The sequence below is a fragment of the Manis pentadactyla genome, chromosome 5 (assembly GCF_030020395.1).
Source record: "Manis pentadactyla isolate mManPen7 chromosome 5, mManPen7.hap1, whole genome shotgun sequence".
Classification (NCBI taxonomy): domain Eukaryota; kingdom Metazoa; phylum Chordata; class Mammalia; order Pholidota; family Manidae; genus Manis; species Manis pentadactyla.
The window spans coordinates 177865196-177886394 of record NC_080023.1 but is presented as its reverse complement, the minus strand read 5'-3'; the positions used below and the strand labels follow the sequence as shown (position 1 = coordinate 177886394).

The 21199-nt window shown below is 57.1% G+C and overlaps 3 protein-coding genes across 15 annotated transcripts; all 3 read right to left on the bottom strand.

The window, feature by feature from the left end:
* Window positions 1-86: 86 nt before the first annotated feature.
* SLC2A4RG (SLC2A4 regulator) lies at window positions 87-3757 on the bottom strand. 9 transcript variants are annotated; one of them, XM_057503200.1, is made up of 9 exons: window positions 3590-3757; window positions 2918-3060; window positions 2217-2328; window positions 1944-2053; window positions 1426-1592; window positions 1255-1355; window positions 927-1171; window positions 755-846; window positions 87-700 (listed from the first exon to the last, which is right to left on the bottom strand). In XM_057503200.1, exons 4-9 carry the CDS (start codon window positions 2017-2019, stop codon window positions 473-475), a joined length of 909 nt encoding a protein of 302 aa, XP_057359183.1. In that variant the 5' UTR covers window positions 2020-2053; window positions 2217-2328; window positions 2918-3060; window positions 3590-3757; the 3' UTR covers window positions 87-472. The 9 variants fall into 9 exon arrangements, with proteins under 9 accessions (XP_057359183.1, XP_057359182.1, XP_057359177.1 ...); XM_057503199.1 differs by lacking the exons at window positions 2217-2328; window positions 3590-3757 and adding an exon at window positions 3268-3518 and having other exon boundaries at window positions 958-1171; XM_057503194.1 differs by lacking the exons at window positions 2217-2328; window positions 3590-3757 and adding an exon at window positions 3268-3517.
* Window positions 3758-4167: 410 nt separating this feature from the next.
* LIME1 (Lck interacting transmembrane adaptor 1) lies at window positions 4168-6616 on the bottom strand. The gene is made up of 6 exons (XM_036901659.2): window positions 6488-6616; window positions 5667-5785; window positions 5452-5509; window positions 5294-5381; window positions 4774-5141; window positions 4168-4676 (listed from the first exon to the last, which is right to left on the bottom strand). The coding sequence occupies exons 1-6, from the start codon at window positions 6506-6508 to the stop codon at window positions 4440-4442; spliced, it is 891 nt and encodes a 296-aa protein (XP_036757554.2). The 5' UTR covers window positions 6509-6616; the 3' UTR covers window positions 4168-4439.
* A 592-nt stretch (window positions 6617-7208) lies between these two features.
* On the bottom strand, window positions 7209-21031 carry ZGPAT (zinc finger CCCH-type and G-patch domain containing). 5 transcript variants are annotated; one of them, XM_036901649.2, is made up of 7 exons: window positions 20894-21031; window positions 19791-20419; window positions 9590-9723; window positions 9275-9430; window positions 8301-8420; window positions 7810-8218; window positions 7209-7610 (listed from the first exon to the last, which is right to left on the bottom strand). In XM_036901649.2, exons 2-7 carry the CDS (start codon window positions 20366-20368, stop codon window positions 7472-7474), a joined length of 1536 nt encoding a protein of 511 aa, XP_036757544.1. In that variant the 5' UTR covers window positions 20369-20419; window positions 20894-21031; the 3' UTR covers window positions 7209-7471. The 5 variants fall into 5 exon arrangements, with proteins under 5 accessions (XP_036757544.1, XP_036757543.1, XP_057359173.1 ...); XM_036901648.2 differs by having other exon boundaries at window positions 20792-20912; XM_057503190.1 differs by having other exon boundaries at window positions 20785-20906.
* Window positions 21032-21199: the final 168 nt, after the last annotated feature.

Genomic DNA, 21199 nt, shown 5'->3' with positions numbered 1-21199 from the left:
GAACGCGACCCCTAGGCCTCTGCAGCCTGTCCCAGGCCAGATGGAGGGGCCTTATTCCATGTTCTCCCCAAGAAGGCAGACACAGCTTCTGGAAAAACCCCAAATCTTTAATTTTTCTCCTTATCTGGCGTGGCCCAGACATGAGACACCTGAGCTTCAAAAACATGGTACAAAGGTCAGGCCCCAGGGCCCTTGAACCATCAGGTTAAGTGCGGGTGGAGGAGGCTCCTCCCTGACACCCCTCAAAGTGCATTGTGGACTGGCCCACGTGGCCCTGAAGCAGGGCCCAGTGGCATCCGTGACGAGTCCACAGGCCACTGGCAGGGAGGGCGGCCATCCCCGGGGACCCTGGGCTGAGGGCACAGCGCACGGTCTGGCTTTAGTGCAAAAGGCTGGTTTCTTCAGAGGCACTTTGAGTGGTGTGGACCCCCCAACCTCTGGGGGTCCAGGGTCATCAACTTCCCTTTCCCCATTAGGTAGCCCCTGCAGCTGGTAGAGGCCCAGGGGGAGGGGGACGTGTCCCCTGCAGCGGCTGGCGGGGGAGAGGCATGTGCCCAGCACTCAGTCTGGGAGGCGCCGGCAGGCCTTCTTCCAGCGGCAGGCGGTGCACCACAGGTCCCGGCGGTCTGTGCCATAGACTTTCCGGCATTTCCTGGCATCGCCTTGGGGCTTCCTGGGGGCACACGGTGGGCATGGGGTGCTGGGGGCCGGGAGCCCTTATCGACATCTGTCCCCACCCTCAATGCACACACACCTCGGGCTGGCACCAAGCTTGGAGGGTAGGGCTGGCGAGCAGGCCCGGAAGGTGCTGAGCTGCGGCTCCGGGTGGGCGGGCCCCAGGCAGTCCTGGGGGGAGGCACAGCTGTGGCCTTGCTCCCCTCGGGAGCGCCCAGAGACAGGCTCCCACGTCCTGCCTGTGACCTCACCCGCCTGGTAGGCATGGTCACTGCGGCACACCTTGGGGGGGCCTGCAGAGCCCACAACGGGGGGTGGGGGCGGGGCGGGGGCCTCAGGCAGTCCCAGGTGGGGGAAAGCAGGTGGCCCGCAGGCAGCAGGGGACACTGGGGTCAGGCTGGAGAGCCCATCGGTCAGTGTCTCCACGCCAGCATCCAGCTCCGTGTAGTAGAAGTCCTCCTCACCGTCACTCTGTTCTGGCTCCGCCTGCCTCCTGCTGGGGACACAGCAGGCGAAGCTGAAGTGCTGGCCCACCTGGCCCGCCCCCCCCCCCGCTGCTCCCCCCCCCCCCCCCCGCACCCTAGGTGCACCAGGCGGACGTGTCTCTGCATCCCGGAGGCTGTGCTCAGCACCTTCCCGCACTGCTTCCACAGACACTGGAACAGGGCCTGCACTGAGCTCTGTGGACAAGGGCCAGTGGTCAGGGCAGCACAGCCCAGCCCGCCTGCCCTGGAGGCTGCCCAGGCTCACCTTCCGCTTCCTCCGGGCAGGCTCTCCGAACAGGAAGTGGGCTGCCTCAGGGGGCAGTGGGGGCCAAGGGGTGGATGGAGAGGGCTGGTCACTGGCCAGGTCCCAGCCCCAGCTGCAGCTGCCCGGGGGCCGCACAAAGCCTTCCTTCCAGGGCTCCAAGCCGGGCTCTGCAGGGACACGCCAGCACCAGGACTTCTGGTGAACTGGAATCCCTTATCTGGGCCTCTGCCTGTTCACCTCCTCTTCACGGCTGAGCTGAGGAGGAGCAGCCGCTGCAGCCTGGGGACTAGCCGGGCAGCCATGTGGAGATGGACAGGCCGCAGAAGCCCGCAGGCCTGGGACTGGACCTCCTTGCACTGGGGCTCCTCGAGTCTGTTCAGGCCTCAAGGGGTGTGTTTGGGAGGTTTGGGGGGGGGTGGTCCGGGAGAGGGGTGTGCTCACCCCACAGGGCAGCAGTAGGGTCCTGGAGGGGCAGTGGTCCTGGGCCCTGCCCCCAACGCAAATCCTGCGCATCTTACCCGGGCTGCAGGCTGTACTGGGGGCCCCCAGCAGGAGGCGGCTGCTGGACAGGCTTGTGAGGGCCGCGGCTGCCATGACCTCATCCAGCCGAGACTTCCCAGGGGGGGCTCTGGGGGGGAGGAGGCAGGAGCAGGTGGGGCTGGCAAGTACTGCAGGCCCCGCCCTCGGCCTGGCACACATTAGGCCTGGGCACCTGTGTGTGCACCAGCTCCCTCCCTCCCTCCAGGCGCTGGGCCTGAGACCCAGCTACACCCCCAGCTCAGGTTACAGACCCCCAAATCTCCAGGAACCACCGGGAACAGGGCCTGGGGCTGGGGTCTCCAGGAAACCTGAGTTCTCTGCAATCTGGGTCTTGTCCCACGGTGGCTCCTTCAGGCCCTGGAGCTGGACAGGGTTCCGAGGCCCCCCTCCCCCCGGGGGGCCAGCCCAGGCCAGGCCCAACCCTCCCCCAAGTCACACATTAACTGGGGCTGTGAAACAGCAGCTGTGGGCCTGGCACCAGGTCTGGCAGGGCGGGAGCGGCCAGCAGCAGCCAGGGAAGCTGGGCTCCGGCACAAGCAAGTCTCCAGGCCAGGCCAGGGCCACTCCTGCCTGTCAGGCCAGCCCTGGTGTCCGGCACCCAGGATGTTTTCACAACAGGGCTGGGAGGGTGGCGGTCAGCCACGGAATTCCAGGACAGTCACCCCACACTCTGCACAGAGGCCGACAGTGGGTCCCTCCCAGCAGTGTGAACTAGCTCCCAAGGCTTGGGGGAACGAGGGACACCAATACCTTGACCACTTTAGCCCAACTCCCTGGGAGCTGACAAGCTGGGGCGGAAACCCAGTTTGGAACTCTGGCCTGAACCCCACGAGGCCCCCCTGTAGGGGGGGTGTCGGGAAGGCACCTGCCACGCCCCACCCACCACCCCTGCACTCACCGGCGCACCTGTGCGCAAGCCCATCTCGGCCTAGCGCGCGGGACCCTGGCTCACCTCTGCGCCGGCACCGGGACGTGCACGGACCGCGTCGGGGGCCCAGCCCACAGCCCCGGGGCCCCTAGGTCCGCGGCCCGCGGCTCCGGCGACCGCGCGAACTCCGAGCCCGCAAAGCCTCCGCCTCCGCCCCCGGCAGGGCCCTGCAGACGGCACGGGCTCAGCGCAGCTGCGGCCGGCACTGCCCCCACTCCCGCCCCGCCCCCGCCTGCGCGGCGGGAAGCGCTCCCGGCCGCCCGGCCCGCGGACGCGCGCCCACCGGCGGCCGCACCCGCCCCCGAGACCCGAAGCCGGGCAGCCCCGGCGCCATCTTGCAACGAGGGACTTCTGCGCCCTCCCGGGCCCGGTACCTGCAGCGGCCCGGGCACCGATACCGGCGCAGCCGCGGGGTCCCTGCCAGCGGCGCGGAGCGGGAGGCGCCCGCACCCCAGGCCGGGCGCTGGGGGGCGCGGGGCCTCCATGGCCGGCCAGCCGGGCGCTGAGGCTGCAGCGGCGAGGGCGGACGCTCAAGACGCGGCCCCCGGCCGGGCCGCGCCGGGCTGGCCGGGCCGCCGACCCGCGCCCTGGATCGGCCGCAGTCCGCGCCCCGCCGCCCGGAGGGTGCTGCCGGCCCCGCCCACCCCGCGCCGCGCGCGCGCCCCGCCCCCAGCGCGCCCCCATTGGCCTGCACACCGTATCCACATTCCGAGGGGGGCCGCGGCCCGCTCCACCGAGCGCCCATTGGTCCGCCCCGCGCCTCGCCCCGCTCCCGCGCCCCCAGGAGGGGGCCCGGCCTGCAGTCCTCAGCGTCCGGCGGCCCCCCGGCTCGCCGAGCACCGGTGCCCGCGCGTCCCCGCCGCCGGGAAGGGCCGGCTTGGTCTTGGTGCGCCGGCACGCGGTGCTGCCGCCTCGGGGAAGAGGCCGCGTCTTGTCCGCGGGCCTCCCGGGAGCAGGTTATTCTTTAATGCGCAACTTCCCTCCCCCAGCCTTTATGTAATTCCAGGGGCTGGGTGGCGGGGTCCTCCTTTGGCGTTCAGGGTCCAAGCTGCACACTGGGGCGGCCACCCTGGGACTGGCTGCACTGCCCCCCCCACCCCCCCACCCCCCGGGACCACTACCCCTAGCGGTAGCCTCAGCACCCCACACTGTCTCTGAGCCTGACCAGCCTAGGCCAGGCACCCCAGTGGGGGAGAGGACCTGTTCCGGTGCCTTGACTCCTTTGTGACGGTTGCCCCCCTTCCAGGGCTTTGCAGAAGAGCAGACTGGGAGGCACGGCTGTGTTGGGTATTTATTAAGATACCAGCTTGGAAGGCCACAAGGCCAAGCAGCCAGGACCCCAGGGACCCACAGGCCGGCAGCCTTGGGACCTGGACTTTGTGCTGTAACTATGTGTGGTGGTGGTGGTGGGGCTGTAGGGGAAGTCGGGGCATTGGGTCCCACTAGGGAAGAAGGAACATCTGTACTTGGATATTCAGGGCAGGTGAGGGTTGGAGACCCCTCCCTTGGAAGCCGGGGACCTTCAGCCCTGCATATGTCCACTCTGCTAATAGCTAGAGCTGGGGGGCCCTAGGCACTGAGGGGCCCCCATCTCCTGGATGCTCTCATACACGTTTTCCAGGGGGCCATTGTCCATGCCCAGGCCCCTGAGTGGGAGTGCCCCGTAGGCCAGGTCACTACCCAGAGCCAGGATTGATCCCCTGCCCTTCAGGTCTGGCTGATCTGTGGCAGGTCCTGGGTCCCTCCTTTTGGGCTTGCTGACCCTGGAGTATAGGATGTCCACCTGGGGAGAGAGAGTCAGTCCAGGGAGGGGTCAGCACCATCCATCCTGCCAAGGATCTACCCCGCTCTATCCATCCTGCACCACCCCTCCACTTTACCTGAACGGCTGGGGTCCGCTCAGCCTTCCCCTGCTCCAGGTCTTGGGGTCCCAGATCTGTTCCCTTGAGCTTCTGGATGCAGGCATACTCAGCCACCATGGGTCTGGCCTCAGGCCCAGGCCTGGCACAGCTGCTGATCAGCCGTGCCCCTGCCCACACTACAGGGCTGGCTGCCAGGCTGGCCCTGGTGATCGCAGCCGGCCCCACATTGGAATAGGTGGCCTCAGGGCCAATGGAGGGCACAGCGATGGCAGTAGGCATGGCTGGGGACAGCTTCCGGTGTGAGAAGGCTGCCACAGGCCTGGTGGAGCCTCTGGACACCTCCAGCCATTGTGGGCACAGGAGATCCATGCTGGCAGGCCGAGGGGCTGGGTAGGGTCAGGAAGAGGTCACTTGGGGACAGGGAGCAAGTCTGACCCTAGCACGCTGGGGAGACACGGGGCTTCCCAATGGCATCAGGGGTGTGGTGCAGCAAGCCCACTCATGGCCCAGGCCCACCCTTCCCTGCTTCCAAACTCACCTCTGCAGCCCCTGGGACCCCCGCACAGCTCATGCAATCTGCTGTCTGACTTGCTGAGGGAGCAGACGTGGGGGTGTCTCAGCAGTGACTGGGGGCAAGGAAGGCTGGTTGGTCCCCTGCTGGCCCTGGCCTGGCCCCAGGGACAGCCTGGCACTCACCACTTCTGCTGGCATCACACTGCCCTGCAGCCCGGCCTGGTGCCTCTGTGCCTGCTTACTGGGTGCAAGAGGGTCATCAGGCCAGGGAGGCAGAGATGGGACACAGGGCCATCAGCCTCTGGTCCAAGGCCCAGTAGGGGGCACTGGCATAGAGCCGGTGCTGAGCCTCCCTGAAGCCCAGCCCCACACCAATTCCAGGCTGGAGATGGACGTACCTGTGGCAGGCTGTGCACAGTGCCCACAGACACAGGAGCAGGGTGAAGCACCCTAGGACCCAGAGGACAGGAGAGGCCCAAGGCACGTTTGGCTCCATCCTGGGAAGCCACAGACGGGCCTGGAGGCAAGAAGACAGGGGTACTGGGGGTTGACTGAGGGGCTGGGCACCCACCAACAGCCCCACTTCTACACCATGTGCTGCTGGGTAGTCTCCTCTCCTTGGGTACTCTGACTCAGCAGACGGGAAGCCCCAGGGCACTGCAGCCCCTCCCTCCTACGGAGGCCTCAGTGCCCACCTTCCCGCCTGGGGCTCCTGGCCAGGTGTGAGAAGGTGTGCTCTGCTGGAGCCTCCAAGAATGGCCCAGGTGACGGCAGAGCATGGCGCCAGTGAGAGGTATGATCTGGCCGAGGCCCTCCTGTGGTCACCGCAGCCCAAACCCGAGTCCTGGGGATGCCCCTGTGGTCACACCCTGGGCCTGAGCCACAGGCCACAGACCTCACCTGTAGCCACACCCTGGCCAGGCATGCCCCCTAGTTATCTCCTACAGAGCTTGGCCCCTGAGGGGCTGGAAAGGCAGGGGTCAGCAAGCAAGAGGGTGCTGCTTTGGGCCCTGACTGCCCCCACCCTACACCCCCTGGCCCTCCACGCCACCCCCACTGCCTATGCCATTGGATCTGCCACTCTGGGCCTTAGCAGAGGTACAGGGGGGTCCACCCTGCAGTTGGCACAGCCTTTTAGCCCAGCAGCAGAGACCACAGGTAAGGTGTCCCAGGAGGGGCCAGTCTTCCCAGACCCAGGCAGTGGCCCTGGCTTGCTAACCTGGTCACAGCTCAGGTTCATGCCCTGAAACTGGTAGGGCCTAGTCCTCCCAGCCCTTGGCTGTCCCCAGGAGGGCACTGTGGGGTCTGAGGGCCTGGCCAGGCCAGAGCAGGCACTTACCGAGGCCTGGCGAGGCAGCCCCTCCGTGCCTTGTGAGGCAGGCCAGGGCTGTCTTGCACCCCACCCCCGCTTCCTGCCTTTGCGTCCTGCCCCTTCTCCCCAGACGCTCCACCCCTGCTGCAGCTGCTCCTTTGCAGCCATCACCGCAGGCGACCTCGCCACCCGCCGCAGCCCCATCTGGGGTCTAGACGGTTCTCGGTAGGCGTGCGCTGTGAGCCAGCCCTGCTCCAGAGAGCCTAGCTCGTGTCTCCACCCACGCGAGGTGGGCGCTTGCCGGCAAGGAGGTGGCACTGGAACTGGGCCGTCTTGACTCTGGGCTCCCAAACCCACCTGGCCAGGTGTTCCCACCCGGTTAGCAGGGTCCCTGAGGGCCCCTCATGGCCAGTCTCCTCCCACCACCCCAGCATCGAGCCCTACCCGTGTGCAGGTGTGGGGCAACATGGGGGCACCCCAGGCTCCGACCCTCCTCAGCGCTGCTGGCAGAACCCCATCAAGGAGAGCAGGAATGCCGGTCCTCCTGGGCCCTCTGCTGGCAGGCCTCACAGCCCTGCAGAGACCCCTCTCCCCAAAGACCCCACAGCCAGCTGAGCCTCCACGGAAAGACACAGCCACACAATCACTTTAATGTCCTTGCTAAGGAGACTGGCAGGTGGGGTCAAAGGGCAAGTGAGCGTCCAGAAATGACTCCTGTGGTCCCATCTCCCCTGGGCAGCATCCACATGCCCCAGGCTGGCAAGGCTGACTGGGGGAGAGGCTGGGAGCAGGGCGGTCCGTCTCTCAGGGCATCTGGTGTGGACAGCTGGTCCTCCTGACGCGGCTGGGAGCCGGGGCCCCTGAGCTTCACGGATGGCACGTGCGAGGGCTCTAGAACTCGGTCATCTTCTTGTGGGTGTCTGCTTTCCTCTGCTGGAGCTGCAGGCCCGCCTCCTGGGCCCGGAGCTGCCCTAACTGCCGCTGGGCTCCTGCCAGCTTCTCCTGAAGTTGGGCCGCCGTCACGCTGTGCCTGGAGAGGAGCTGCCGTTCAGCACGGGCTGCCCCGCGGCCGCCTCAAAGCCCCCGAGCTGCCGCTGACCATCACCCTCCAGTCCTCTAGACCTTCCTCAGACCCAGCGCCCCACCCTTGGGTCAGGGCGCCTGCAGCAGGACCACACGCAAGGCCTCCCCGGATCCCGCCCTCACCCTGAGTTCAGCCCCACACGTACCGACCAGTGTTGCGGGCGAGGGCCTCCTGGATGCCCCGGATGTCCCGCTGGGTCTGCTCGATCTTCTCCTCGGTCTGGAAGAGCCGCAGGCTCAGGGCCTGCTTGGCGCTCTTGCTGGCGTGGTACATTTCCTTGCCGCCCCCCCTCCCTGGGGGGGCTGCCCCGGCCTCCAGGGCCCCAGGTGCCTGGCCTCGCAGCTTCTCATTCAGAAAGTCGAACACACTATGAGGGGGTGGGCGGCCTGCAGGACGGCCTCCTTGGCCCCGGCACTTTGGGGGCCTGTGGGCACCAGCCTTGCCAGCCGCGGTCCTCTTCTGCAGGACCTCAGCGCAATGGTCCAGTGACTTGCCTCGGGGCAGCACCACAGCATGGATGGGCTCCACCCGGCCCTCGGCGTGTCGGCCCAGACCTGAAGGCACACAGGGCTGGGGCTGCCTCTGCTGGACCCCGGGCTGTGACAGCCCCTCCCCGCCTCAGAGCGGCACACTCACCCTTGCCAAACTCGTAGCCCATCTTGGCGAGGAGTCTGGAGCCGATGCCCCGTGTGTGAGCCTCCCAGCCAGCGAAGGTGGAGCTGCACGTCCCATGCGCAGCAGGGCCGGGCTCCACCACTGCAGGGAACAGGGCAGTGGCTTGGCCTGGCTGCACATGGAGCACCCTGGGCTCTGGCCAGCACCAGCCCAAGAGCTCAGCCCTGGGCCAGGGCCATAACACCCACCTCAGGCTGTCTGTGGGTTGCCAGGCCCGTGTGGCATGTGGCAATCTGGTCCAGTCCTCCCCACACTTTAGGGCTGCAACTTCGGTGCATAGTGCCCCTCCCCTGGCCTGCCTTCCCAGGCAGCAGGCAGCCCCACCCCTCGTGGAGAGCAGTCACTGTCACTTGCTCTCGGCTCAGTGCTCCCTTCCATTCACCACAGACCTGAGGCTTCAGAAGTCACCGATTCCCAGGACATCTCCTGGGGCCCCCTGGAAGGCCAGATGCCGCCAGCCGGGTCTTCCTCCCGAACCTTTCCCACCCTTGGCTGTGTGGACACAGCCCTTCCTCTCTCTGCCAGGCACCACTAGGAGCTGCCCATTCCTACAGCCCATGCCCTCCACCCTACCCCTTCCTGTGTGTCGCCTTCCCTGGCAGCTCCTGCACCAGCAGCATGGCCACGGTCTCAGTGGGCAACGTGTGGATCGTACCTACTGCACACGTGCTCCCTAAAGATCGGGGCTGGGTCTCTGCACTGCCCTGGACCCTTCATATGCTCTCGTCTCCCCACTGCGGGGGCCTTCACACTTCCCTGCATGACCGGTGCCCCTTCTGCTGTGCGCTGTGTGCTGAGCACAGCACACCTCTACAGCCACACTCTCCGACCGTGTGGTCAGGTGCTGGGGACCCACCAGCCAGGAGCCTCTCTGCAAGCTCACTGCCAATACTGGCCCCCCCCTTCCTGGCTTCTGGGACCCTGAGCCACCACACCTCGAGCATAGCTGGGGTCATCCGCGTCACTGCCCTCCGAGTCAGAGGATCCTGTGGGCTCCGTGCGCAGTGGGGGCAGTATGCCGTCCCCCTCCACCACAGCCTCCTTCAGCAGCAGCGAGTCAAACTTGATTGTGTAGTAGCCGCTGTCCACATCTGCAGGTGGGGAACAAAGTTGGGCCAGGTCGTAGCTGCACTGGAGTTGGGGGCAAGGTAAGACCAAGGGCAGCCGCACCAGCCAAAGGAGTGGCACCCAGGGACACCACCCGTGGGGTGTGGGGAGGGCTTCCCAGGAAGGGCCCCTGGCAGCCTCACCAGTGATCCGCGCTGGGTACCAAAGGCCATCCTGCTGCTTGGCCAGACATGCAGAGCCGACCTGCAAGGAGCTCAGGTCTGGGTCCTGGAAGGGGCGCAGCTCGTCCACAGAGACCACTTGCCCATGGGAGAACCTGCAGAGAGGGCTCGGATGTGGCCACCAGGGGTAAGGGAACCTTGGAGAAGGAAGGCCACCTGCCTGGGCGTTGCCCTGCAGGGAGGCAGAGAGGAGGGGACACACGCACACAGACACACACACACGTGTGCGCACCGGCACAGGCTCTCGAGCTCAGGAAGCATCTGGTGACTCCAAGGACAAGATGCCTCGTGGTGGCTCCCCAGCTTTGTGGGCTAGAGTACCATGTGGCTGGCAAACAGCCCCGTGTTTAAAGCTCCCCACTGCCTGTCCACCAGACACAGGGCCCGGACCCTAACAGGTGATCAAGGCCGCTGTGTGTCACTCAGGACCGAGTCCTCCCAAGGCCAAGAGGAGAGCCGAGCTGCCACAGTGGTGCCTCGACCGCGGACATCGGTGAGCTGGTGAGACTGAAACCAACACAGGAGGGTGGGGGAGGGAGGAGGAAACGGGGAAGGCAGGACTGCATGACTTTGCCAAATAAAGACATGAGAAATCTAACCACACGTCTACTTCTGTGCCATCATTTCAGAGAGGACCTGTTTCAACCCCACAGGAGCAACTGAGGACGGGCGTCAGCTCCATCCACCACAGAGCCGGCCCGGCTGCGGATGTTCTTCTAGGCGGGCATCAATGGTGAAAAGGAGGAATGGAAAACAGAAGGGTTTCAGGCACTGCTGTGGGTGGACAAAGGTGCCGCAGATGCCTCCTCCTGCAGGGCTCTGGGCAGTTCCTTCTCACACCTGATTGTCCTCGGGCACCCGGGGCGCTGCCCGTGACCAAATGGCACCAGAGCTGCAAGACTGGGCCTCCATCTGGAGACTCTGGTTGAAAAGCCCTGTTCAGCTGAGCAGCAAAACAGCTTTCAAAGGGGAGGTCTGAGCTACGGAGGGGTCACATGCACACCAGTTAGACCTTCCTGCGTGAATCCTGGGCAGCATTAGAAACCTTAAAATGTGGTGTACTCCTTAAACCCAGCAAGAGCTTTAAGAAATGACTCTAAAAGCATAATAATGATAGTATACAAAGACTTAGCCAAAAGAATGTTAACCAAATTCAAAAGACTTGTTGGAAATAGCCTAAATTTCCAACCATAGGGAAACGGCATAGCCATAGAATGAATTTAAAACTAAGAATTTAAAACCGATCAGTGGAGTCAGAGCGCCCAGGAGGAGCCCTGCACATACAGAGACCTCACATATGACAGGAAGAGTGTTACCAATGAGTCAGGAAAAGATGGACTCCAGATTTCACACAGAAAATACTAAAAACTATTTCCCATTAAAAACAAACAAAAAAACTCGATCATCTACCTGCCTCACAGCATTCATGGAAATATATTCCAGAACAAGTAAAAGCTTGGAATCTAAAAACAAGCACTTAGAACTTGAAGCAGGTTCTGAACTCTAGTTTCTCCTTCAAGTAACGAGTTTGTCAGACCCTCTCTACAGAAAAACAAGACTTCAGCTGGGCAGGACTATTGGGACTCACAGCCTCAGAGCTCAGGAAATCGACTGATGGAGGCGACACCGGGAAGGAAGTGTTCTGGAAAACTGCCCGGTCTGGGGACTGAACTGGGAGTGGGGTTGGGGGGGTTAGTCGGCAGCCTGTCCACACGGGGCTTCCCTGTCCGCCCCTGGGCTTGGCTGCACACACAGCTGAAGCAGAGCGTGGGGGTGCGGTGGGGGAGAGACCCGGGGCCTTGGGGGGACGGAGAAAACCGGCAGTGCTGAGGGCCGTGGTCGCGCCCTGCTGGAGCAGGCGCTGGGCCAGCCAGGAGCTCAGCAGGGAGACCCCGAGAATGGAAAAGCCGTGGAGAGGCTGTGCCTCTGTGCATCCCTGCCTGGCTAGGAAACTGCCCCACGTATCAGGAGCTCCTAGGAAAGAGCCAAAAGAAACTGGGGGCTGGCTGAACTTGCAGTGCGCCCCAAGCCACGTGGACGGGCTGCCACCACGCCGAGCCGACTCCCGAGCAGCCAGGCTAAAAAGTAAAAGTGAATTTTAAAATTGGAGTAAGACAGCAGAAGCTGTACACTTTGGAGGAAACAGACTTTGTAATTTAGGTCCAGAAAACATACTAAAATAAAACACTCAAGAACACCATTCAGGAACCAGAGGTGATGTATCGCCTGAAACGTCCAGCTTTCAATAAAAACCTGTAAGACATGCAAATAAACAGGAAGGTGTGACCCACAGATAGGAAAAAAGGCAGCTGACAGGATCTAAGTTGGCCCAGAAGTTGAATCTAGTAAAGATTTTGAGGATAGTGTAAGTATGTGCAAAGAATTAAACAAAAATGTGACAATGATTCAAGAAATAGGGAATCTTGAAAGATGAGCGGAAATCACACAAAAAGAATCAAATGGAAAATCCAGAGTTGGAAAGTGTGTAACTGAAATGAACCGTTCACTAGATGGGACACTTCTGGTCTCTGCTTTGGTATGTAAGAAGCTGGGAAGAGAATCAGCAACTCTTCTTAGATCCGTAAGGGAAGTGAGACCACAGGGCAAGTCATCAGCCCCAAACTGGAAGGGACAACAGGCCACTGGAGAGGACCACGCCCAACCCGAGCGGCGGCCCAGCAGCCTGCGGAGGGAATGCGGACCTCACCGACGGCTGCTGCGGCTGGGCATGGGCCAGTCTGACCTGCAAGGCAGCCTGGTCACAGGCAGGGGCCCCCACACTCTTCTGTTTTACTCTGGTGACTGTGCTAGGCTCTCATGGTGAATACCAAAACATCCCCTCACGCTCTGGCAGAGGAAGCCACAGCTCTCTGCTCTTCCTGACAAGGCCTGTCCTCAGGGAAAACTAGTGAACTAGAGCCTAATCTTATGGTTGTTTTTTTTTTTAACCTGATGGGGTTTTATCAGAGCCTACTGAATTGGGGGTTAGGGGAACACCCAAATCCAGCCCACTCTAGCTGTCCTGCCCCACCTAAGTGGGGGGTGTGCGTGTGTGTATGACTGAGAAGCACACACGAAGTTCACAGTCCAGAGGCGTAAGTTCACTGAAAGACTGAGATCTAATCATAGAACTAGAATGCTTCCCCTCCCTCCCAGTTGACCACCACATTACTAAAGCTGGCATAAGGAAGGAAATAATAAAGATTAAAGTGGAAATAAATGAAATAGAAAAGAAAAAAATAGAGAATCAAGAACTAAAAAACAGAAAAGAAAACTCACAAATCTTTAGCTAGAGAGAAAAAGAGAAGACTCAAATTACTAAAACCAGGAAAGAAAGTGGGGACATCACTACTGACCTTACAGAAATAAAGAAAATGATGAGAGAATAGTATGAACAATTATATGCCAACAAAGGTGATCTAGATGAAAATGACTAACTCTTAGAAACACCTAAATTATCAAAATTGACTCAAGGAGAAACAGAACATCTGAATAGACCTATAAGAAATCAATAAACTCAGACATTAATCAAAAACTTCCAACAACAAAAAGGGCGAGGACCAGATGGCCTCACCGATGAATCCTATCAAACATTTAATGAAGAATTAATACATATCTTTCTCAAAGTTATCCCCCTAAATAGAGAACACTTCCTAACTCAGTCTATAAGGCCAGTTTTACCCTGAAACTAAAGCCAGACAAAGATCAGAAGAAATCAGAAGAAAAGGAAACAGACCAATAGCCCTTATTGGGGATCGGACAGACGCAAACACCCTCAACAAGAAACTAGCAGACCACGTCTAGGAGCACATTAAAAGGATCACACACCATGACTAGGTGTGGTCGAGTCCAGGACTCTAAGGGCAGATCAGCATATGAGAATCATTCAATGTACTATAGCACATTGATAAAATGAAGGGAAAAAATATATGATCATGTCATCTGATACAGAAAAGGCATTTGAAAAAAATCCAACAGTCTTTTGTAATAAAAAATACCCAACATACTGGAATAGAAGAGCACTTCCTCAACCTGATGAAGAGCATCTATGGAAAATCCAGTGAACATCATACTTAATGGTTCCCTTACATCAGAAACAAGGCAAGGATGCTGCTCTTGGCACTTTTATTCAACCCTACTCGAAGTTCTTGAGCAATTAAGCAAGAAAAAGAAATAAAAGCCAACCAAATGGGAAAGAAAGAAGCAAAATTACCTCTGCTGATGACATGACTGTACATTCAGACCTTCCCCACCATCCGGAGGCAGAGTGTTCCCACAAAACCTGTGAGATGCACAGGCGTCAAGGAAAGAGCCCGTTACCATTAATTTACGTGGAAAAATGTTTGAGCATTACCAGACCCAAAAAATCACCTCTCTAGGACACCATCAATAGAACAAAAAGGCATCCTACAGTATGGGAGAATATATTCATAAATGACAGATCCGATAAAGGCTTGACATCCAAAATATATAAAGAGCTCACACACCTCAACAAACAAAAAGCAAATAATCCAATTAAAAAATGGGCAGAGGAGCTGAACAGACAGTTCTCCAAAAAAGAAATTCAGATGGCCAACAGACACATGAAAAGATGCTCCACATCACTAGTCATCAGAGAAATGCAAATTAAAACCACAATGAGATATCACCTCACACCAGTAAGGATGGCTGCCATCCAAAACACAAACAACAACAAATGCTGGTGAGGCTGTGGAGAAAGGGGAACCCTCCTACACTGCTGGTGGGAATGTAAATTAGTTCAACCATTGTGGAAAGCAGTATGGAGGTTCCTCAAAAAGCTCAAAATAGAAATACCATTTGACCCAGGAATTCCACTTTTAGGAATTTACCCTAAGAATGCAGCAACCCAGTTTGAAAAAGACAGATGCACCCCTATGTTTATCGCAGCACTATTTACAGTAGCCAAGAAATGGAAGCAACCTAAGTGTCCATCAGTAGATGAATGGATAAAGAAGAGGTGGTACATATACACAATGGAATATTGTTCAGCCATAAGAAGAAAACAAATCCTACCATTTGCAACAACACGGATGGAGCTAGAGGGTATTATGCTCAGTGAAATAAGCCAGGCGGAGAAAGACAAGTACCAAATGATTTCACTCATCTGTGGAGTATAAGAACAAAGAAAAACTGAAGGAACAAAATAGCAGCAGAATCACAGAACCCAAGAATGGACTAACAGTTACCAAAGGGAAAGGGACTGGGGAGGAGGGGTGGGTAGGGAGGGATAAGGGCGGGAAAAAGAAAGGGGGCCTTACGATTAGCATGTATAATGTGGTGGGGGGACACGGGGAGGGCTGTGCAACACAGAGAAGACTAGTGACTCTACAGCATCTTACTATGCTGATGGACAGTGACTGTAATGGGGTTTGTGGGGGGGACTTTGTGAAGGGGGAGCCAAGTAAACATAATGTTCTTCATGTGATTGTAGATTTATGATAACAAAATTAAAAAAAAAATCACCTCTCACAGGCTTTTTGATGCCTCAAGACACACCTTACTCATTGAGGCACCAAATAAATCGAGATAAAGCTCAGATGCTCAGACACAGTTCAAGGCTGCAGCGACTGGAGACTGAGCGCAGTTCCCGGGGAAGGAGCCTGGTGGGGCCGCTTTCTTGGGGTGCGCACTGCCTCTACAAGGACTCACCACAGAACAACTCCCGAGTGCTAGTCAGCTTTTCACCATTTTTTTGGTAAAAGCAAAACGCCTCTTTGAATTTCTTTCAGTTAGAGAAAACAGGTAAAATGTAGTTCATAAAGCAAAGTGAAAGAATGGGAACCTTCAAAACACAGAGGGTACCTGTGTAGAAAATCCTAAATGATCCATGAAAACCCCCATTAAAGCTATCAAATGTATTCAATGATGTTACAGGACACAAAATCTACAAAAATCAGCTGTATTTTAATATCCTAAAAATGAACAATCTAAAAATAAAATTAACATTTCATTTACAATAGCATCAAAATGAACAGATATCTTAGAAATAAATGTAACCAAGACTTGTGACTTTAAAACATTGTTGAAAGAAACTGAAGACGACCTACAGAAATGGAAAGACATCCGTTCATAGAGTAGGAGACTTCACGTTGCTTGGGTGCCAACACTGCCTAAACTGACCTCCAGATTCAGTGTGGCCCCAGCCAGAACACCAACTGTCTTTCATGTGGAGATGGACAAGCTGGTTTTAAAATTCATATGGAATCACAAAGGATCTTGAATACCTAAAAGTACCTTGAAAAGAAGAGCCGATGTTGGAGGGTTACCACTTCCTGATTTCAAACTGATTGCAGGGCAGCAGTAATCCAACTGGGGTGGTACTGCCTACAGACGGACTACAGAGCAATGCAAAAGAACAGAGAGCTCACAACTAAGACCTCATGTACACAGCCCAGGGATTTTTGCTGGTTGGGGTGGGGGCATCAAGACCATTCAATGGAGAAAGGGCAATCTTTTCAACAAATAGTGCTGGGAAACTGGACATCCACTTGCAAAATAATGCAGTAGGACACTTACTCCAAGCTATTAGAGCACGTGATTTATAAGGGAAATAAAATTAATCACCATTAAACTTTCAACAATATTTTATCTCAGAAGAAAATGGATTAACATACCAGAATGTTCAAGGAAAGTAATGGGAGCCAAGAATTCTACATCCAAGAAAACTTACCTTCAAGTATAAAAGACACAGACACAGACATATCAACAGGCCAGAGCTCTGGGAATGTCACTCCTGTGAGCCCTTCCCGAGGACACTACTGGAAACCAAGCCTCAACCAAACAACCAGAAAATCCCTAAGATAGTTCTCTGAGAACTAAGGTCTGAGGGTAAAAGGGAGCTGATGGTAGGTGACGGCCAGAGTCTAACATGACAGATCTAACGCAATCCTGAAAACACACAGGGGAATGAGGGTGGGACATGTAAAAACGTTTTTGACAGTTTTTAATCACTGTGACTGAAGGATAAATAGTTTTCTGAGAGTACTGTGTGTGTGCGCACGCGCATGCATGAGTGTGAAAATGGGATGATTCAGAAATGTTGCAGGACATTTGGAGTCCACTATCCTGTGTCCTTAAGAACAAGAATCCTGGGGTAGAGAAGAAAATATAGATGTGATCCAGAAAATATTAAGTAAAAACACTGCAGGCCTTAAAAATATACATATGTGGTATGTGTGTATATATAATTATGTACACAAATGCGTGTTCACCTATATTTTCAAACTCAGTCCACCAGAGACCTGGACAACGACCAACTCAGCCATGAAGGCACCCAGGGCCTGCACCCCCCCTTCCAGGGATCCAGGGCCTCCTGCAGACGGTGCTGACGCCAGGCTTGGGGGGGAGCATGGCGAGTGTGGAATATCCTGACCGTCAACAACTCCTGGGGCCATGTCACAAGGACAGTGCGGCCCGTCTGAGAGGCTCCCACCTGCCTAACTTGGGACAACTTGAGCATCAACAAGGAGCAGAATCTCAATAGATTGAAATTCATCATATATTTAAATCCATGAGTCCATAAGATATTTTTTATAAACTAATTCATCACCTAGGATGAAAGAGAACCAATTCATTACTTTGGAAACTACATAAACAGAAAAAGCCAGCATTTACCCTGCCTTTTCTGTAAGATCTGTACCACTGGGAGGCCAAACATCAGATGAGGGGAAAAGAGTCTCATGACATTCCAGCTAGTAAATGAAAATGAACCGACAGAATTAAAGGACCTTTATTTTGCGATCCCCACTCAGTCAGTGGATGTAGGCTTTGAGCATCAGTGGCTGCTGAGAACACAGAAGAAAAACTAGATGTCAGGTGCCTCCTGAGGAGAGACCATCACTGACCTTGCAAAAGGGGGTGAACCTGAGGGAGCTCGGGGACCTGGATGCAGCCGCCAGCTGGCAGCAAAGAGGGACATGCTGGACGGCGCCAGGGGTGCTTGACGCTGGGTGGAAGGGTGTGTGCAGCCAGAGCCGGCTGCAGCAGGCTTCAAGGGGGCAGGATTCAAGCGTACCACACCTGAGTGATATGCAAAATCATGAGGAGGGGCTCATCCTAAGTCGGGAGAGTGGTTATTTTTGAAGGAGGGGAAGGCCATGTTTGCATTGAGGCCCAGAAAGGGGTTTCTGGAGGGTGGGAAAATTTGTAGTTTTGATCTGAGTGGTTATTACCAGAGTGTTACAATATATAAAATACTATATATTTATTTCCTGCATCTGATTTTGTTTTACAATAACAAGAAACAGTTAAAAATCTACTGTGTGTTCACTACACATTAGGTACTATTCTGAACTTTTTGCACATACTAACACACTCCAGTATTCTAACAACCATGAAAGACAAATCTCTGCTTTACAGATGAGAATGAAATACAGAGAAATGAAGTTATAACAAATGTACAAGATGCTCAATCCTGCTGAGACTCAAGAAAATACAAACTCCATCAAGGTACCATTATCCAGCCTTCAATGGGCATGAATCTGCAAGTCCGGTAACGTTAGCAGGGGCGACTGTGGACACGACTAGGGAGTGGGACCTGAACACGCAAAACGAAGCACGCAGGTGCTCCTCACACTGGTTACGCTAGGGAACGCCCATCGTCCTGGGATGCTCACAGCACACTGTTTGTAATAAAAACTGGAAAACGTCACAAGAAGACACAGCAAGTAAAATGTGGCATATTCATGAGGAAAAATAACAGCAGTTAAAATGAACAATAGTTCTAAAAATATCAACATGGAAACCTCTCACAAACACACTTGATGAAAAAAGCGAGTTGTAAAATAATACCATTTATTTTAAACACCAGCCACAAATATTCACTATTTATAGGTATACCTGTATCTGTGAAGAACTGATATTCCCAGAAGAATACACCCTAGAGTTGTGATGATGGCATTTTCCCAGACAAGGAAGGGGGCCAAACGGGTCTCAACATTCTGTAGCATATTCTTAAAAATCCAAAGAAATGCAAAAAAGTGATTCCTCGGTCCTGAGTAGTGGCGGCAGTGTTTGCAGGCTGCCAGGCGGGCCTGAGCTGACACAGCAAGCAGCCCCAGAAACCCAGGGGTTAAGGGCCACCTCAGAGCCAACACCCCGTGCAGGCCAGGGCCCACCCCCCGACCAAACAACCTGGGTGCGCTCAGGGGCCTACTTCCCAGGGGTGCTGCACAGGTGAGTTAATGTGTAAAACTCCTGACAGTGCCAGCCCAGCGGGAGCGGCACAGGACATGAAGTATTCAAAGCACATGGGGCATCGTGCAGGGACACAGGAAGGACGAAGGGCCTGCTTCTCTGTTCCTTCACGTGTCTGCCGGGGACACATCAAGCAGGCCTCTGACTTACGCACGTTTCTGTATGTGCGCTGCACTTCAACAGAAGTTACAAAGCAAGAAGAAAGGGGGGATGTGCCTAAAAGACTTCGGGCCAAAGAGACTCTATAAAAAGAAAATAAGATGCCCAGAGATTTAGAGATGCTTACTCTGGACTATTGCTCAAAAAGATTATCTGTTAGAACTCTTAGTAAGTATTTCTTCCAAGGATTAAGTTAAAAGGGGCAAAATTAAAGTTAGGCCCTAAGGAAAAGAGGACATTACCACAATTATGGAAATTTGAGTACGAACAAGGTCCTGCCATTAACTTTGTTAGACATAATGACACAGATTTTTTGATACGTCCTTATCAGCCAGATTAGGGATGCATCCTAAAGCACTTGCAAGAGGAAAAGCCAGTAATTTCTAGAATTTGCTTTAAAACAGGCCAGGGGGGAAAGCAGGGCAGGGAGAAAAACGAAACAAGCCTGGCCAAAGGCTGCCAAACAATGAAACTAAGTGACAATTCTGGGTGTGTTTGAAAACTTCCACCGTCAAACTAAATTTTAGAAGTTTCACTCTGAAGAATAAATTGGGATGGGGGCGAGGGGTTCCCCCTCTTTCCCACATAAGCCCTTCTGTACTTATCGTGGTTCCCAAGGAAATCCAAGCAGACATCTCAACAAGGGCACTGATGTGAGAACCCACACGGCCCCCGAAGCTCTCCTTGTCAGCACCCTGCTGGGCAGAGCACAAAACTCCAAAGGCAGGGGGCCCACAATGCCCGGGGGTCCTGTCTGCTCATCTTCCCTGTCCCCACGGGGTGTTACCTGCAGTTCTCCTTGAAGCGGCACTTTCCCTCCAGGAAGAAGGGACAGGGCTTCAGGGACTTGTGCGTGGGGTACAGGTAGAGCACTCGAACGCCCGCGGAGCCGTCCTCTGCCGCCTCTGTGCCCACGATCATGGCGTTGTGATACTCCAGGGTGCCCCACGAGCTGTGGAAGGGGGCGTTCACCTTCCTCCCACTCCACGCCCCGTCCTCCTCCTCCTCCTCCTCGTCCTGTCCAGGCTTGCTGGGCTCTGGGCTCGCCTCTCTTTCAGGAACAGCCTCCAGTTCTTCCCTGGGGACCCCTGGCACCTCCCCTCCCTCAGCTTCGGCCTCCTGGAAAGCCAGGTACTCAGAATCGTCCCGGGGTGGGTGCTGTCCATCCAGCGTGGCCAGAAGCTTGCTCTTCCTGACCGACACCAGGCTGGCCTCGGTGAGCTCGATCAGCTCCTTCAAGTCCCCCTGCAGCTGGCGCAGGTCCGCCAGCTCAGAAGGGTCCAGGCCGGCGTCCAGGGCCAGTTCCACCTGCTGCAGCTGCACATCATAGGTTCGGAGGGCGGTCTGCAGGCTCTCCTCGTCCATCGCTAAGGACGGAGGGCACGGGCGGGTCCTCGGGTCCTCAGGGAGCCAGAGCTGCAAGGAAAAGAGGCCAGGTGAGTGCGGGAGCTGCGCCCCTGCTCCCAGGCCGTCCCGGGAGGCTGACGTCCAGTCCCCAGCCGAGCGCGCGCTCGGTGGACCCACAAAAGCCGCCTTTCACCCCGGTGCGGTTCTCGGTTCCGTTCAGAGAACAGATTGGGAAAGGCGATCCGCTCCGCCGGAGGGGCCAGGACCGGACCCGAGGCAGCCGTGCTCCGGCCTCCGCTCCCCTCCCGGCCGCCGGTGTGAGGCATCAGGCTTCCCCGGGTTCTCGCGAACAGGCCTGCGCGGGGGGCGCCCGCCCCCCGACGCCTCCAGCCCAGACCCCTCCGCGCCCTGCGCCCCGCCCGCCTCCGCTCGACCTGTCACTTCGGGCCGTGTCCCGTCGCCCCAGATCGCGCCCCCTCGCCCCCTGCCTGGTCCCTCCGCGCTGAAGCCCGGCCGCCGCCACGGGAAGCCCGCCGGTCTCACCGGCTAGAGGGGCAGGACCGGCTTCCGCCCTTGCGGCCCGCAGGCACTTCCTCCCGAGAGCCGCCACCGGAAGTGCCTGGCGCGGGGGCCTCCGGGGCGCGGCGCGCAGGGGCCGCCGGGACAGCTCCGTCATCCCCGGGCGGCCTGCTCGTGTCCCGTCGGGCGCCGCGTGAGGTCAGCGTGAGGTCAGCGTGAGGTCAGCGCGGGGTTGGCGGGCGGCGGGGTCAGGTGCGCGACGGCTTGGCGGCCCGGGAGGGCTAGGTAGGCCGAGGTTGGCGGCGTCCGGCCTCCGGGGCGCGCCGCCGA